Source organism: Myotis daubentonii, chromosome 16 (assembly GCF_963259705.1).
Source record: "Myotis daubentonii chromosome 16, mMyoDau2.1, whole genome shotgun sequence".
Lineage (NCBI taxonomy): Eukaryota > Metazoa > Chordata > Mammalia > Chiroptera > Vespertilionidae > Myotis > Myotis daubentonii.
In genome coordinates this window covers 40,156,824-40,174,031 of record NC_081855.1, presented here as the reverse complement: position 1 = coordinate 40,174,031, position 17,208 = coordinate 40,156,824, and the positions used below count along the sequence as shown (strand labels likewise).

General features: G+C 51.2%; 1 protein-coding gene across 4 annotated transcripts in view; it reads left to right on the top strand.

Annotated features, from left to right (window-relative positions):
* PRKCA (protein kinase C alpha) overlaps positions 1–17,208 on the top strand; it is a 286,668-nt gene that overhangs the window by 195,958 nt on the left and 73,502 nt on the right. For all 4 annotated transcript variants that reach the window (XM_059670054.1, XM_059670057.1, XM_059670056.1 and 1 more), the window contains 2 exons: positions 9,019–9,130; positions 13,029–13,157. In XM_059670054.1, the coding sequence (XP_059526037.1) occupies positions 9,019–9,130; positions 13,029–13,157 (241 nt within the window). The remainder of the gene's footprint in view (positions 1–9,018; positions 9,131–13,028; positions 13,158–17,208) is intronic.

Below are 17,208 nucleotides of genomic sequence, written 5' to 3'. Positions count from 1 at the left end.
GCCTTTCCCAACCCTGTGCGTGCAGGCGGAGCAGCGGGCTGTGGAGTGGCCTTTGAACTGGTTACAGGGGCCCACGGCTGCCATTTGGTTTTGTTACACTTCCTCTTCCCTTTTATTTTTTTAAACACATTTATTATTGATTTCAGAGAGAAAGGGAGAGAGAGAGATAGAAACATCAATGATGAGAACCATTAATTGGCTGCCTCCTGCACGCCCCCTACTGGGGATCGAGCCTGCAGCCTGGGCATATGCCCTGATCAGGAATCAAACCTGGGACCCTGCAGTCCCCAGGCCAATGCTCTATCTACTGAGCCAAACTGGCTAGGGCCCACTTTTCTTTTAAATGTTGACTTTTCTAAGGTTAAGCCAGTTAATAGAGGAAAGAATATTGTTTTCTAGAATACTCGCCCTCACATTATTTCTGTGTCCTCAAATACAAAGAACAGCATGTAGAGGTACGCGCACAAATGCAGTTTAACGGCACCCCCTCTGCAGAGAGGACAGAAGCACTGAAGACGAAACCCTTGGGTGGGACAGGCAGCGCTGAATTTCCGCCCTAATTGTGACACCACTGTTTGCTTCAGGTAGAAACATGAGCCTGTCCTGAGTGATATTTTTGTTAGGCTTTTGTTTTGCTTTTTAAAAACTAAAACAGTAAAACAAATTTCAAATGTGCATAGCATGTGTCTGCCACCCTAAGGTCCCGCTTCCGTGTTTCACACGAGCTGTGCAAACAGAACCGCAGCCTCAGATGAAGGATCAGAGGTGTCCGACGCGGTTCGGAGGCACAGAGAGCTGAGCAAGTGCTGTTTTTGTCGTCCTTCAGGCTGAGCTCCAGGAGGCATTGCTTAGAATGCATTGAAAGTCCCAGTCGGAGGAAAGCGCATCAGCGTGACCTCCTGTTGTTTAGGGAGAGGGGAAGAGAGAGGCACGCGTGTGCCTGGCACCTGTGGGTGCTCCAGACTCTCCGGCACACAGCAGCCCAGCGCAGGGCTGCTTGGTGAAAACTGCAGAAGAGAGATGCAGAGTTCGCACAACAGGCAGGTAGGAGGGGGCAGTTCAGGTGCACCTGTGACCGTGCTTTGCATGATGGAAGGCCAAGGTGAGCGTCTCACCAGTCCCATCTCCACACCGAGCCCAGTGCATCCCTGTGAGACTAAGCACCAGAGACGACAGCGGGCGAAAAGAATGGGTTTTTAAAAACACGGAAGATGTTCGGCTGCCGTGTGGATTCAGCCCAGCCTTCACTGACAGATGAACCTTCACTGCTTCTCAGCTCCCCGTCTTAGCAAAGACACGAAGAGCCATCACGAGAAAGAACTGTCACTTCTTGAGGCCGGGGGAGGGAAGGCCGTGTCAGCCATCATTTGGGGGAGGCTCTCGGCAGGCACGGAGCGCATGGGAGCAGCCCAACTGCAAGACAGACGCCTGCACCTCACAAAAACCAAGTCCAGACCAGGAGTTAAAAGGCACTTGTTAGCCGAGATAGAAACTGGTTACTGACAAGCTTCTCCAGAGCAACCAGACGGCCTTGACCAGAACCAGACCCCCGGCTTGTCGTGGTCGGGGAGCTTTTGAATTCAGTCTTTTCTGTTTATTTCGTGGCCCAGAGCTTCACTCTGGCCTTTATCCTGAGAGCTGATGAGACCCTCGCGCAGTGTGGGCGCACAGACAGGTGGGTAGCGTTGCCTGTACGAGGGAGACTGGAAATCACCTCCATGCCCAGGAATATGGTGCATCCTTGTGATGAAATATCACACAGTAAAATGTGATACTGCTTTATAGTTAACAACATGGGAAGATGTTTAAGATGAGCTGTTAGGTTGTTGTTTTTTTGAAAAAACTAGAGAGCTAGTTTATTTAAGATGATTCCTAAGAAAGCACAGACAAACACACACACATGCATGCACACACATACTCACATCATTCTTGAATGAAACATAACCAAAACATTTATATATACATATCATTTTCCTTTCTGCTGCACTGTATCCTGTTACAACAAGTATGATCATATCTGCATACATGAAAATATCATATCTGCATACATGCACATGTGAATAAACAACTGAAAATAACAAGTGGGCGATGAATATTTTGCCATAGGCTGCATGTTTTTAAAAACAAAGCATGAAGTTATAGCTGCAAAGATCCTTGGGTGTCAGGAAGTAAATATCTCTCAACATAGCTACGCGGGGTGGCTATCTGGGAGAGACTAATTGGGAGTGATGAGTGACCTGCAGGAAGAATCAGAGGCACCTGAAGAAAGCTGGGCCCCTTTGGACTTCGCATTCAAGAAAGAGACAGGGATCCACCTTCCACCGCCTCTGTTGGGTTTAATCAGTTGAATAAATGCCAGCTTCTGGGCAGTCTCCCAGCCTTCTTGCAAATAATGATAGGCTTTTCCAATCCGTGACAAAAATAAGGGCAGGATCTGGGCCACATTATCCACCTGCAGCAAATGTGAGGCTCCTGAGCATGTGCCACACCATCTCCTCAGGCCAGGCCAGGCTCCCGACAGGAACAACGGCCAGTTCTGTCTTCACTCGGTTAAACAAAGCTGATAGGATCTCGGATTCTCTCGAATAAACATGTCTCCATTCATCTCTGATTGGTTCTTAGATAGACACATAAACTTGGCCTGGGTGGTTTTTATAGGCAACAACTTCGTTCAGGACTGGCAGGGCGTTACATAATGAAGATCCTTCTCGTATTCCTGTTTTATTTCCCTTCCAAACTATGGTCCTGGAGCTAACGAGATCTTTAATGAGCAAAAGCCTGATTTGTGCTCAAATAAATTGCTATGAAACTTTGTCTAATGGACATACCACCTGGTATACCGTAGGTGTACAATGAATCATTTTTATATGTTTTTATTGATTTTAGAGAGGAAGAAAGAGGGGAGAGAGAGATAGAAACATCAATGATGAAAGAGAAGCATTGATCGGCTGCCTCCTGTACACCCTCACACGGGGGATGGAGCCCCCAACCCCGGGCATGTGCCGTGACCTCCTGGTTCATAGATTGATGCTCAACCACTGAGCCATGCCAGCCAGGCGTGAATCATTTTTAAGATGAAATGAAGAAATGGGCCAGCTAACTAGGAAATGATAGGCTTTGTGGTTTGAATATTTGCACATTTTAAACATCTTATTTTAACATCAGAACTTCAGACAAAACCATCAAAGTTTTTTTTTTTGTAATTGATGAGACGGTGACACGTGTCATGCTTTCGTCTGGAAGTGGTGACACCGTAACTTTTTTTACAAGTAGGGAGATGTCGCTTTTGTATGATAGAGCTTTTCATTAAGATTGCAGCTTTATTGACGGCCGGTGGTGCCAATATCTGCACAGTGATCCCCGCAGATTGCTAGAGAAGCGGTCGGCAAAGCCGTTTATCACCAGGCACAGCAGTTGTGCCCATTTCTCCAACATACTGGGGTGTCCCTCTAATGGCATCTCATGAACCAGTTGAAATATAACCACATATGTTCAGGTGGGAGTCGTGGTAGTTTGGATTACATAGGTATGTATGAATTCTTTCTTTTTTTTTAACTTAAACCTTTTCAGGTACTATTTAAAGGCTGCCATCTCCACAGCCAGTCTGTCCGCACATTTCCCGGGAGGCATGTTACTTATATATCTGTCCTGCTATGTTACCATTCTGTGCCTGGCGGTTATATTTAACCCTGTTTTTACATAAGTGACATTATATTTTCTGTTTCATCCTATGGCTTCCTCTTTTCATGAGACACTATGTCTTGGAGATCTGTCCATGTTGCTGCAGGAAGATTGAGCTCATTCGATTTAGCTGCTACATAGTATCGCTAGGTGTAAATATGTTCCGGTTCATTTAGCTTTGCCTTGCCGGTAGAGGTTTATATAGAACTTTATTCAAAGAGTTTGTCAACATAAGGATTAAAGCACCTTGCACAGCTTGGCAGAGGACCTATACGAATCTTTCTACCAGCAAAGTCTGGTTAGACAAGTTAGTCCAACTGTGAAGGCGGATGTGAATCATGAGAATAAAACAGGGCTACCTTAAGAGCAAAAGTGAGCTGTCACCAGACATGGAAGTTCCTTAGTTCTTTCTTGGAACAGGCAACGTGCAATGAGGCCAGTGTAATCAAAGGCAAAGCGCCCTCCCCGAGCCTGAACGGCCAGCCGGGCGGATTCGGGAGCCCGAGGCGGGCGGTGGGCGCCTGGCTCAGCGCATGCCATCCAGTGTAATAACTATCATGGTACCCAAGTCACATAAAATCACCCTGCTCATACGATCTGGTTTGGGTGATAGTCTCACATCCACAAAAAATTTTAAGTAGGAATTTAAAAAAGCAGAGTTAAAAAAACAAACAAAAACACATACAAACCTGCTTCCCACGAAATTGAACATCACAGGAATGTTGCCAGATTCCGCTGAGAGCAGTGTTTTTTTTGGTGTTGCTTGTGTAGTCAGCACATGGGTGACATTTAGACCCAGGCTTGGCTTGCAAGCGTGATTCATGAGGACGCGTCAGATGGCGAACGTGGGGGAAATTTCCCTTGGTGTTCAGAGGGAGCAGCTTGAAGGAGCCACGGAGCTCTGGGCGATTGCGGAAGTCACACCGCAGGGCGCCTTCCCCCCCCCCCCCCCCCCCCACACACACACACACCGTTCAAAACAGACTTGTCCAGAAACTCAAAATCTGAACTCCAGCCCTCAATGACAGCCATTTGGGTCCTTTAAGAGAAACATGTGGAGGGGAGGGGTTGAAGGAGGCCTAATAGATGAAGATGGAAGATGATTTGATTTCGGGTGGTGGGCACATGGCATAATATACAGATCTTGTATCATAGAAATCTACACCTGAAACCTATATGATATATGATTTAAAAAAAAAAAAAGACAGGAAGTTTAAGACCCACACAGCATCAGCATTTGGTGCGGCGTGCTCCAGGGGCTTATTTTTAACACTCTGCACAGTGATGGTGACGGAGGTGGTGTTGCTGATGAGGAAAGACCTAGGAAGTCCTGGCAGGAATGTTTCTGAACGCAGGCTAACGAAGCCCCTGCGTTTAGCAACAGACTCACAGAACTTGAAATGTTTGTTGTTTTTCCCCCTAAAAGGTCTAGCTTCGGGTTTGTGGGTGAGACTTCATTCGTGCCTATGAAAGTTGGTTTAGCCGAAAATCTCTTTTTCCTCCCCCGACCGTGTATATGACGGAGCATCTGAGCCGAGCGTTTTCCACTTTCATGAGGCTGTGCTGGCAGGCGTGTGACCTGTGACAGCAGGGTTCCTGCTCCACTGAATAAGGGGCTGCCGTGCCCGGGAAGGAGCAAGGAGGCTTTGCCTGCATCGCACTAAAGGGGGAAATGTTGCTAACTTGGCAAGAGTCAAGGCTGGGTGTGTGTGCCAGCCATTTCTGTGTGGCCTTGGGTGCAGCCAAACTTAGCTTATATGTGAGGCAACTTTACCTAGAACCTTCCAGTGAGCAGGGACAAAAGGATGCTTTGTTAAAGATTCAGTCGTTCCTTACACGGACTGAAGGTCCAGCGTGTGTGAGACAATGCTGGGGGGGGGGGGGGTTGGGGGGGGGTTTAAAGACAGATTTCTGCATCCTGGGGCTTTGCAGTCCCAGAGGAACCTGCTGTGATTCTTTTCCCTTTTTGCTTTGGTTTCCAGGAAGCTCGAATGGAGATCAACTTAATACTTAAAACCTCATTGTCAGCCTTGGTTCTGGTCCAGTTGCGAGCTCCGCCACATGCTTTGGGAACTGTGTTTTAGGCTGCGGTGTCTGTCCCCCAGATGTGTGTGCGCGCATGTGTGTGTGTGTGCGTGCATGTGTGTGCATGCATGCACATGTGTGTGTGCATGTGCGTGTGTGCTCTGTGAGGTCAGAGGAAAGAGGAACGTTGGCTCTGGTGCAGGCCTCTGGGGAGGCGTCCTGACTGAGAGGAGGAAGCAGCCCTCACTGTTGCCTCTTTACGTGTTTCAACAGGCGGGTCGTGGCATACGTTGGTCCCAGCAGGTAGAGGGAGCAGCCACAGCAGGATGAGAGAAGCCTGGGTGCTACCTGAGGGTCACGCAAGCGAGGGATGGGGGTCCAGGTTTATGATGTAGGAAGGCATTCGAAGGCCCCGTCCATCAAACGGGGCTGCTCACAACCTGAGGACCAGTGAGCCCTGTCCCCCTGAGACTCCCGAGTCTCAGCGCCACTCTCCCCCCCCCCCCCCCCGCCTCCCAGGCCTCACGGAGCCTCCTGTCACAAAGCCCATTGAAGCCAGTGGGGGCGGCTCCTGCCACGTGATGTCCTGGAGGCGCCCGCTCCTCCGGCACCGGAGCTGACACACCGTTCCCTGCCCCTGGCCTGGTGGGCACCATGTATGCGCCTTCAGGCAGCCGGTGCCTCAACATGGTTTTTGTTTTGAAAAACTGATGAGAAAATTTTGGAAAGAGTATGTGTTTCCTTAATGTAGAGAAAAGCATTCTGATTCTACTTTTCAGACACAACTGTAGACTCGCCCTCCCATGACCCCTTCGCGTGAGATTCCAGGGGCTGCGCATTTTATAAATCAGTGACATGTACCCAGCAGATATCACTGTATTCCCCACGCGGTAAACAGTGCATTTCACTCATAAGCTGCTTAATAAAAGTGCAGGCACTGGCATTACGCATGTAGGAGCTGGCGAAACCCTAACGCCTGCCGTTTAGGCAGTGGTAGGGCATCGGTGTCTACGCGCTGGTCTTGCCACGTGCTGTGGTTGTGTAACCTGTGTCACTGCAGAAGGCTGGCTGCGGGAGTGTATGGGAACATCCACACTATTTTTGCACATTCTTATGAGTCTTAAATTATTCCAAAGTGAAAACACGTTTGTTGTTGTTGTTTTCTGTTTTTGTGGGGTTTTTTAAAGCAAGACAGAATCAACGGGATCGAGTGTAGATTTCAAGCTCTAGTGTAGCAGTGGCTCCCCTCGCCCCTGGCATCCTCCGCAGCCCTGGTGCTCCTGCCCACGTAGGGCTCCGTGAGAGGCCCCTTCAGAGGGGATCACCCTCCCAACGCCTGTGGCTCCAGGTGGGGACATCGGGGCCCTCAGAAGTAGAACACAGTGCTCATTGGTGATTATGGACGAGAACCTGGGGAGGGTTTAGTACCGTTGGTCTCTGTAAATCCCGTAAGTCACAGTGTAGACTGGCTGCGACCCGGGAGACAGGAAACGAGGCTCTATGCCCCTGCATCTTCTTTCTGGTGTGTGGGAGAGGCCCTCATCCTACGGTCGATCCGTGCACAGCCAGCTGGGTTGGCAGGAGGTGGCACAGTTTACCCCTCAGGGTGGGCGTTTGCCACGGAAGGCCCGTGTCCACCAGAGGCAGGAACCCGGAACCCGGGACCTGGAGGAAGTCCCCTGGCTGCTTGCCACCTTGGCGTCCACTCCGATCCCCAGGAGGACTGGGCTATTAGAGTTCCTCTCCCTTCCCATCCAGGCCCAGGTCACTGAAGTGAGGGAGGCCTGGGCACCTCGGCTCACTTCCAAGGAAAATGCAATCGCAATCATCTCCTCTCGTGTTTGCTTGCGGACTTTCAGGTCGCAAAGCCCTTAGATGTTCCCTAAGCTGCGCCTCGCTCCAGGCTCTCCCCTGGGCAGACTGGCTTTTTTCTGTTTTATTAATAAGGGGCATGACCTCTCCAAGGTCATTCACTGGGTTTGTGTCGAGGCGGCAGCCACAGAAAACATGTCAGTGGATGAGCATGCCTGCGTGCCAGTGAAAGTTTATTCACAAAGCAGGTGGTGGTCTCGTTTCAAAAAAAAAAAAAAAATTGTGTTGCGAATGCAGAAGTTTGTTTAAAAGACGTTAAGACCAGAGCCTCATTCTGGGTGGATTTCTGAAAACCCTGGGGTGGGAATCAGTGTCAGAGACACAGATGCGGTCAAACCCGATCTCCGACATGCACTGGCCATGTGACTCTGAAGGTCTCCATCACCTCTGTCGAATGAGGGTAATAAGTACAGTAGGTCCTCGGGTTACGGCGGACGTCCGTTCCTATGGCGTGACGTAACACGATTTTCGCCCGAAGTCGGAACCCACCTACATAGGCACCATACGCACCTACGTCACTCACATGGAGCACAGACACAGCAGTAATGAAGTGAAACAGTAAAAAAAATGTAAAAGAAAGATAACAATTCCTGACCTTTACTTGTGGTAAATAAATAATAAAAAACAAAGCACATATGTACATACGTCGAAATGACGGAACTTTTTTTTTTTAATAAATAAATGGGAGATGGCGACGTAACGATGGAATGACGTACATCAAGTCCGACGTCACCCGAGGACTGTCTGTATACAGCGAAAAACTGGGAGAAATGCTGACGTTTATCAAGGCGGGTGGTGCTTACACCAGCGCGCAATTCCCTGCCTTCGCACGGTTCCCCACCTTCCCCCCTCCTCCTTCCTTTGCCGCAGCATCGCCACCAGGATGGGCAGGCGGCCCCCGGGGAAGGGAGAGGACGGGAGTGAGACAAACCCTTGTGCTGAGGGCTGACTTTCAATAGATCACAGCAAGGGCGCTGCTCTGCTACATACAAAACCCCAACCCAGAAGCAGGTTTAGCACCTTTGGGGGCCGGCCGGCCAGGGGAAGGGACCGCAGGAGGTTGGCTGTGGGAGCACACTGACCACCAGGGGGCAGCTCCTGCATTAAGCATCTGCCCCCTGCTGGTCAGTGCACGTCATAGCGACTGGTTGACCGGTCATTCCGGTCGTTCTGGTCGTTCGGTCATAACAGTCGCTTAGGCTTTTATATAGAGAGATCATCAGAGCCTTGAGAAAGAGAGGTGTGCACTGCTCCTCATGGATTTGCCCATCTGAGCACTTTACTAAGATCGGCTTCTTTTGGCTTCATCCCAGTCTGGTTCCATTTGGAACCTCGACATGGGAATGGGGAGTCGGGGGAAGGGTGCTGGCCTTGGCTCTTAGCCCAAAAAAGGTGCCCTTTTGTGACCGAAATGAGCAACCTTGCTGCTTCTCCCCGCAGGACCCCCGGAGCAAGCACAAGTTCAAAATCCACACCTATGGAAGCCCCACCTTCTGTGACCACTGCGGGTCGCTGCTGTACGGGCTCATCCACCAGGGGATGAAATGCGACAGTAAGTACCTTCTCTTTTCCAGCCCATGGCCAGGCTCCCAGCCTGGGCCCGGGGTTCCCTGCGCGCATCGGGTGCAGTAACGTTTCAGCTCCAACTCATCGAGAGGGAGCACTCATTCCGGTATAGACCAGACCAATAAAGTGTCGGATTTTCCCCCAGCCAAAGTTCTGGCTTATTAAACTACTTCACTGCCTCATTATGGACCCCAGAAAGCACCCAGTCCATCCACGACGTTGGTGCTGTCACAGTTTTTCGTGGTAGAAATCTTCAGTCCCTCTGAAACGCAGGCGCGTCAAACCCCGAAGCAGATGCATGCGCCTCCACGCTCCACGTTTGGTTCGGCTTCGGAGTAAGCTAAGCGATCACGCTGTCCTCCTGGGTCTCTAATGAGTGGGCGGATGTGGAAAAATCCAGGAGGTTCTCCTTAAACTGAAACCACAGTGAAAACAAGAGACAGGGTGGCATCTCACTGAAGTTCACTGGCCCTGCATGTCCCTGGGCGGCTCAAATTTCTATCCGTTCAGTTAGGATGAAGTCACCAGAGACCACGGGTGAGGACAGCCACCCACCTCCGTGCCCCTTGCCTGTTCCGTGTGTATCTCCACTGGCTACCAGGGGAAAGAACAGCTATGGAACTCTTGGCTTTGACAGTTCCTATATGTTGAGATTCATTTCCCAGACTATTTATTTGCTTCGGTAAAAGTGTATACTTTGAGGACACAAAGGTAATGACTAAGTCTGTTTTTCTAGTAGACACGAAAGCGTCAGGGGAATACCAGCATCTGGCCATTCGTTAATGACTGTGATTACGGCCAGGAGCGCAATATGTGTATCCTAAATGGAGCAAACACGGGACATAAAAATAAAGACACATGAACTTCACAGAGTAGATGGGCAGTTTCTCAGAACACAGGGTTCTCCCCTTCAGCAGGCTGTGGAAAATTTTTTTAAATCACATTAGTTTTTTTCTTTCCTTTTTCTTTAAGTATATTTTTATTGATTTCAGAGAGGAAGGGAGAGGGAGAAAGAGATGGAAATATCCATGATGAGAGAGAATCACTGGTTGGCTGCCTCCTGCACGCCCCCCACTGGGCATGTGCCCTGACCAGGAATCAAACTGTGACCTCCTAGTTCAGTGGTTCTCAACCTTCCTAATGGCGCGACCCTTTCATACAGCTCCTCATGTTGTGGTGACCCCCAACCATAAAATTATTTTCATTGCTACTTCATAACTGTCATTTTGCTACTGTTATGAATCGTCATGTAAATATCTGATATGCAGGATGTATTTTCATTGTTACAAATTGAACATAATTAAAGCATAGTGATTAATCACAAAAACAGTATGTAATTATATATGCGTTTTCCGGTGGTCTTAGGCAACCCCTGTGAAAGGGTCGTTCGACCCCCAAAGGGGTCGCGACCCACAGGTTGAGAACCCCGTCCTACTTCCTAGGGCGTCACTCAACTGCTGAGCCACACCAGCAGGCCAAGCTGTGGAATTTCATAGCCTAACGTAACCCAGGGATCCCAAAGACGTGGTTTTCAGGGCTCTGCAAGTGCACATTGGAGGTGCATTTGTAAGTACATTTGTCACTGCTTTCAACGTTGGAACAAAAAGGAGCGCTTGAATGTGTGACACACTCAACCTTGACGCGTTGAGGGTGGCGTGGGAGACCGGATGCTGCCCGGCGTCACTCACTGAGAGGAATGTGTAGCCAGGTTTCTCCTGCTGCATCCACTGCACTGCAGCATCCCGGGCCTGGGAAGGGGGAGCTAGACAGTGTTGCCGCTGGTGCACGCTCTTCTGTAGGCGCCGGGGCTCTGGTCCTGCATCACTGTAACGAGAAGCGTCAGTAAACCAAGTTCTTGCGGCGGAACTGGGACTTCACCCAGCATCCCTCACAGCTGGCTTCAAAATGTGTTTGGATCTGAGGGCTTTGTTGGTTGTCCATGAATGTCTTAATAATAAGTAAATGGTATAAATTTGAATTTATTATATGCTAATAAAAGAATACTCATCTGGTTTACATATTAGGATTCCGCTTAAGTCTTTATTGGAAAATGGGTTCTGTGTTGTTTTTTTTTAAAAAAAAAATCTGAAAACCAGTGCTTTTAAAAAAATATTTATTTTTATTGATTTCAGAGAGGAAGGGAGAGGGAGAGAGAGATAAAAACATCAATGATGAGAGAGAATTATTGAATGGCTGCCTCCTGCACGCCCCACACTGGGGACCAAGCCCACAACCCGGGCATGTGCCCTGACCGGGAATCAAACTGTGACCTCCTGGTTGATAGGTCAGTGCTCAACTGCTGAGCCACACTGGCTGGGCTGGAAACCAGTGCTTTTTGTTTTGGTTTGTGTAAAACTCCTTTCCTTGGAGTCCTGAGGCCTCTGGGGCGGCTGCCTGTGCTCCTTCCAGGAGGGAGGAGGAGAGAAGGCAGGTGGGTGCCAGGACCCAGCCCCTCCCTTACCTTCTGCAGTGAAGGACCCTCTGCCTGCACGTTGTAGGATCGTAATCCTTTGGTGGGAAGAAGCTTATCAGCCACTTGTCTGGGCCAGCCTCTTAGTTTGCAGAGTAAGAAATGGAATCTGAGAGAGCAGATAAGCTTCCCAAGATATAAAAGCCACTAATGGGAGAAGCCACGACAAGAACAGAGCCCCGTGCGCCTTTACCTCCCTCGCCCTCCCCGTTGTCGGATCCTTCGCAGAGGCTGTAGCCTTTGTTTCCTTTACGTTGCAAATGCTTCCCAGGCGCTTGAAGGTAATTTCCAGAGTCAGTATCTTTGCTAACCCAGATACATGGCTTTGAACAGGTAACTTTGGAAATAGAAGCCTGTGCAGAATCACGTTCGTGAATCAACCCATTGTTCTTTCTTCCTGCGCCCATCATCCCGCCTTCCGGGCTCCATCCCAGCACACAGACATCCCCTGCCATGCTTTTTGCAATTTCGTTCACCCGATTGAAATTCAACCCTCACAACGAAATGGCATGACGGCTCCACCTCGCAGGTCACAGAAGGGCCCCGTGGCACCCCTGGGGGACCGGAGCCTGACGGTGCAGGGACCCCGGGGCCGCAGCGCCTCCACGGAGCCCGTGTCTGTGCTCTGCACAGGGTTCTTCGCAGGGTGTCTCTGGTTCGCTGCTATGACTAGTCTTTTTTTCATCCTCCCCCGTCTCGCCCACGAATGTCAGCCAGGAAGGAATGGCATATCATGCCAGGCGTGTATTTGTTGTACTTGCAGTAATATTTAAATATTTGAAGTCAGGTTTAAAATATCAAATACTAGTTCTTTAAACACACACACACACACACACACACACACACACACAATAAACCAAAAGCAATGCATTTACGCCTTCTTGAAAATACAGAGCTCACTTGGGAAAGGAAAATGCTATGAATTTCCTCTACTCAACCCACAGATTCTCACGCCTTCTAAGTGGTGAGCTAGGAAGGCATAAGCAATGCCTGGCAGAAAGTGGTCTCTGTGTAAAATGTGCGTGTTCTCTGCCTCTGTGTCCGTCGCGTGTGGATCCGTGTGGGCTCCGCAGGCACTGCCCTGTGCGTGCTGTGCACTGTCATATCTCTGAAGCGGTCACAGAAGACCAGGCAGGGGGTTTGCTTCAGTTACGACTGAGCCAACGTGGTGTGGACATTTAGAGGGGATTGTGGTGCACAGGACACCTGTGCTGTAAGGAACATCTGCTCCCCGTTCTCCATGTGACCAACAACATTATAACAAAGTATCCATGTCACCAACAACATTATAACAAAGTATCGAGTTAAAGGGTGTCTCGTTTTCACTTGCGCTCCTCCAACCAAAACACGGAGCAAGTGACGGTCCGGGCCCATATGCCCAGCCTCACTCACCCTCCGCTTTCTCGATCCGCAGCCTGTGATATGAACGTGCACAAGCAGTGTGTGATCAACGTGCCCAGCCTCTGTGGGATGGACCACACGGAGAAGAGGGGCCGGATCTACCTGAAGGCGGAGGTCACCGACGAAAAGCTCCACGTCACAGGTAAGGCCTGCTTGGGAGGTGGCGGGCGCACAGCTTCCCGGCGGGCGTGCGGATGCGGGCCGGGGTGACACCGAGGCAGGGCGAGACACCTGGGCTGGTCGTGGCCTCGAGCTGGTCCCACTCAGAGCCACTGATCCCCATCAGCACGTCTCCCAGGAGACTGCTCTGGACGCGCATTCGAAACGCTCAATGTCATTCAGAGCCGTCACTGCCGTGTGGATTGGGGTACTCTGACAGCGTGGCCAGTGTAGCATCCCCCGGCGACAGGCGGGCGGGGAAGGCAATCAGGCAGAATGCTGTGAGTGAGAAGAACTAGGGCAAGGGGAGGCGTCAGGCGTGATGACCTGGCAGGTCCATCTTAGTGACAGTAACAACAGCTTCCCCCCGCGTTAGGCATCGTGCTGAGAACTCCGCGTAGATTAATTTATTTAGTCCTCACGACCACCCCGTTAGGAGCTTCATTTCCCAGAAAGGGAAACTGAGGCACAAAGAGTTCCGTAACTTGCTATGTCACAGAAGAAGTAAGGAGCCAGGCTGGGAACCAAGGCCTTTGACTCCACGCCCTGTGCTCCTAAGGAGCCCATCACCTGCCCCTCCTACAAACAGCCCGGCCCCGGGGCTGCAGTCCCGTCCACGGCCCAGGACACTCCCTCCTGGGGCTGTGACTGCGTGGGCTCCACTGCAGCCTGGCTTGGCCTCTGGTTGGCCCCCGCGTCCACTTTGGGCAAATCAGCACACTCGATTGAGTTACCCTGGAGTCTCGCTGGCCCAGGACCGGTCCGGTGTCCTCAGATACCTGCTGTACTTGCCACGCGCCACTCATGTTGACTTGTGGTTCGGCTCTCAGGTGTCGCCCTCCTGGCCTTGCTCGGGGGGCTCCCTCACGTACCTCCTTTCCTCGGACAAGGGCACTCATCTCCATGTGAGCAGCAAAGGTGTCACGTGGCCATTTGTATAGGAATGATAAACGATGGTAAAAATGGAAAGACTAACTTTAATGTTATTGACTTGCAAATAGCAGAAGATACTATAGGGAGGGCGGGGCGGGTGGGGTGGGGGGGAGAGACCAAAAGGGTCTATTTAAGGGGAGAAGAGAGAGAAGGAGCTACAGAGAAAGCTCACTTTTGGAAACATCCTCATATTTTTTTATTTGAAAAATAAGCAAATTTTCTATCCAAAGCTGTCCTCTCAGATAAGAATTCAGGGACAATTAGAGGGCTTTGAGGTATTACTCATAGGCTCTGGATAACCTTATGAAACAAACCAAATATAGCCAGCGGTCCAGACTGCATGGTGAATGAACTCCCCATCTCAGGCACACAGGGAGCTCGGGGCGGGGGGGGGGGCATGGGGGCGGTCTGCCCGCCTCAGCCCCACACACACCTGCTTCTCTCCCTGCGGCTAAGGCTCCTACCTTGTCGGACTCGTGTCTGGGGGGCACGGAGCCTGCAGTTTAGGAGAAAATGACCCTAAAACATCTCTTCTTATGAAGGCACTAATCTCAGTAGGAGGTAAGGGATTGAGAAGCGGAAAGTGAATGCCAATGGGCTGGACACTTCAGTGTTCGTCCTTCGCTTTATGAAGCCACTGTCCTTGGCAATAGAATGGCCATCACGGCGAACTATCAGAGCTTCCCGTGCGGTTCGCAGCTCCTGCAAGGCCAGAATGTAAGGCAACGTTCCTAAATGCCCAGCTCTCACTCATTGTGCTTCCGAATACAGCCAAGCACAGCCTGAGCGCTGGACCCGGCCTGGGGCTGCCCTGGAACAAAAGCAGCCACCACACAGCGCTGCCGACTTTTCCGGTCTCTCCCGTGGGCCCCCCAGGCCCGCAGCGGGGACACTGCACAGAGGGCGCCGGTGCCCTGGCCGGGGGCACAGGGCACCAAGTCGCAGAGAAAGGTCGGGTCGCATCCTGCAAGGACGGCCAGGCAAGTCCTCCTCGGGCCTCCCTGCTGCTCGCCCCACTGCTGCCCTCGGTTCACAGTCGTAGAGTCATCTCAGGGGACAGGCCCTTCCCGGAGGTAGGCACCGGCTTTTCATGAAAGCCAGCCAGTGTGGCTTACGACAACAATCTAGGTCGCGTCTCTCGAGAATTCGTCTAAAGATGTTTGCATAGACACAGCTCTGCTCTGGGGGATATGAACTCAGCAATCGTTTAATAACAGTCACAGCCACGGCAGCCCACACTGATGGAGCCCTTCCCATAAAAGGGACACTTTGCACAGATGTACATACGTGTATCCAAACCTCTGTGGAAGTTTGCCTCATTTCTCTTCCTTTCTACGTGAGGAACGTGAGGCACAAAGAAATTAAGTCACTTGTCCAAAGTCTCACAGATGGTAAATGTAATGCTTAGATGGTTCACGTAGAAAAGGAGAAATATTTTAATGATCGTCTCTCAAACAACCATTGCAACTGTGTCGGCGTTCAGGCTGCTGTAACAAACACGCTAGGCTGGGTGGCTCAACGTTTCCCTCTCACAGTGCTGGAGACGGGGAAGCTCAAGATCAAGGCGCTGCCCACTGGTTGCTGGCCACAACCCTCTTCCTGGCTTCTAGCTATGTTCTCACCTGGAAGGGAGGGCGGGGTGGAGGGAGGGAGTGGAAGCAAGCTCTCTGGTATCTCTTACGAAGGCGCTAATCCCATCTTGAGGGCTACACCCTCATGACTAATCACCTCCCCAAGGCCCAGATCTCCAATCTTAACAAAGACAAAAAAAAAAAATAGCTGTGTGTACACGCACACAAGTGTGGCAAGATGTGTGGCAAGATGGTAATAATTAGTGAATCTAATACATAGCTGGTCACTGCACTGTTCTCTCAACACTGTTTTTGAAATTTTCAAACTGAGCAAACCTGCAAAAAGTTGGGCGAGGTTAAGTCAGAGTGCCCGGCGTTTCCACGGCGTAGCTCCCACGTGCTCTCTACAGGGGTCCCTCCGCGCTGGCGGGAAGCCGGCAGGTGAACCAAGCGAGCGCTCCCAATGGGGATGCTAATGCAAGGCCAGCCCATCAAAACACATGCTGGGTGTGGGAACGGGCGCGAGCAGGCCAGGGAAGCGGCTGCTGGCGGAGAGCCTTGCTCTCCCGAGGGGAGAAACCAGCATTGGCTAAACACCTTCCATGTACCAGGCCCCTGACCGGATGCTTCCCTGTCTGTCATTGCATCACAACCACCCTTATAACTCGGGAAACTGGCTGGGCGAGCTCCGCTGGCCTGTCCAAGGCCACAGGGCTGCCGGGCGTGCCCCGCCCATCCCTTCCCCAGCTGACACCTGGCGCTGGCCCCGGGAAAGGGAAGGTGACAGGCCGGTCCACGGCCCTCTCCCTTTCCTGGCCCAGGGTGTTGCCAATGTGCTGGCAATTCCACGTCTCCACCTGCAATTAAGAGTTGAGGCTGCCCTGTGCTGGTTCTCAGACACCTGTCCTTACCGCAGTGTCCTGGGCACCGTCGGGTGAGGGCCTGCCATTCCCCCCCCCCCCCCGCCGACCCCCACCCCTCCGGAGCCTGCGTGTCCCAAGGCTGAGGGAATGGCTGGAAATAAACATGGCAGCAGGGAATCTGGCTGCACTCCCCTACCTTCACGTGAAGAACTAAACGGGCAAGGATGGAAACGTACCCCTTCAGGACGTGTTCTGGTTGGGCGTGTGTTGGCCAGTCAGACATGTGACTTGACTTCTTTGTCCTTTCTCATCCTCCGCCTCTGGCTTTGCCTTACTGGCCCCAGTTCTTTCCCATCACAGACCTGTCCTTGCTGTCGCAGTGCCACAGTCCGTGGAAGCACCCATCTCTGCCGTTGTCCCCCCGAAGGGTGTGCTTAACACCCAAGCACATCCTTTGCCAAGAAAACAGGAACTACCTCTGGTCTAAGTGAAAAAGAAGTGGCAGTTTCTTGTACCAGAAGAGGGTGTGCACGTTGCCTGTGCGGACGCACCTGCTTCCAGGTGATGGCTGGAATGCTGGCAGCGGATGTATCGACTCAGTCTTCTTCTTGATTGGCCATCCCAAATATCAGGTGGCACATGTCGGTGGGACCCCTTCAGCAGCCAG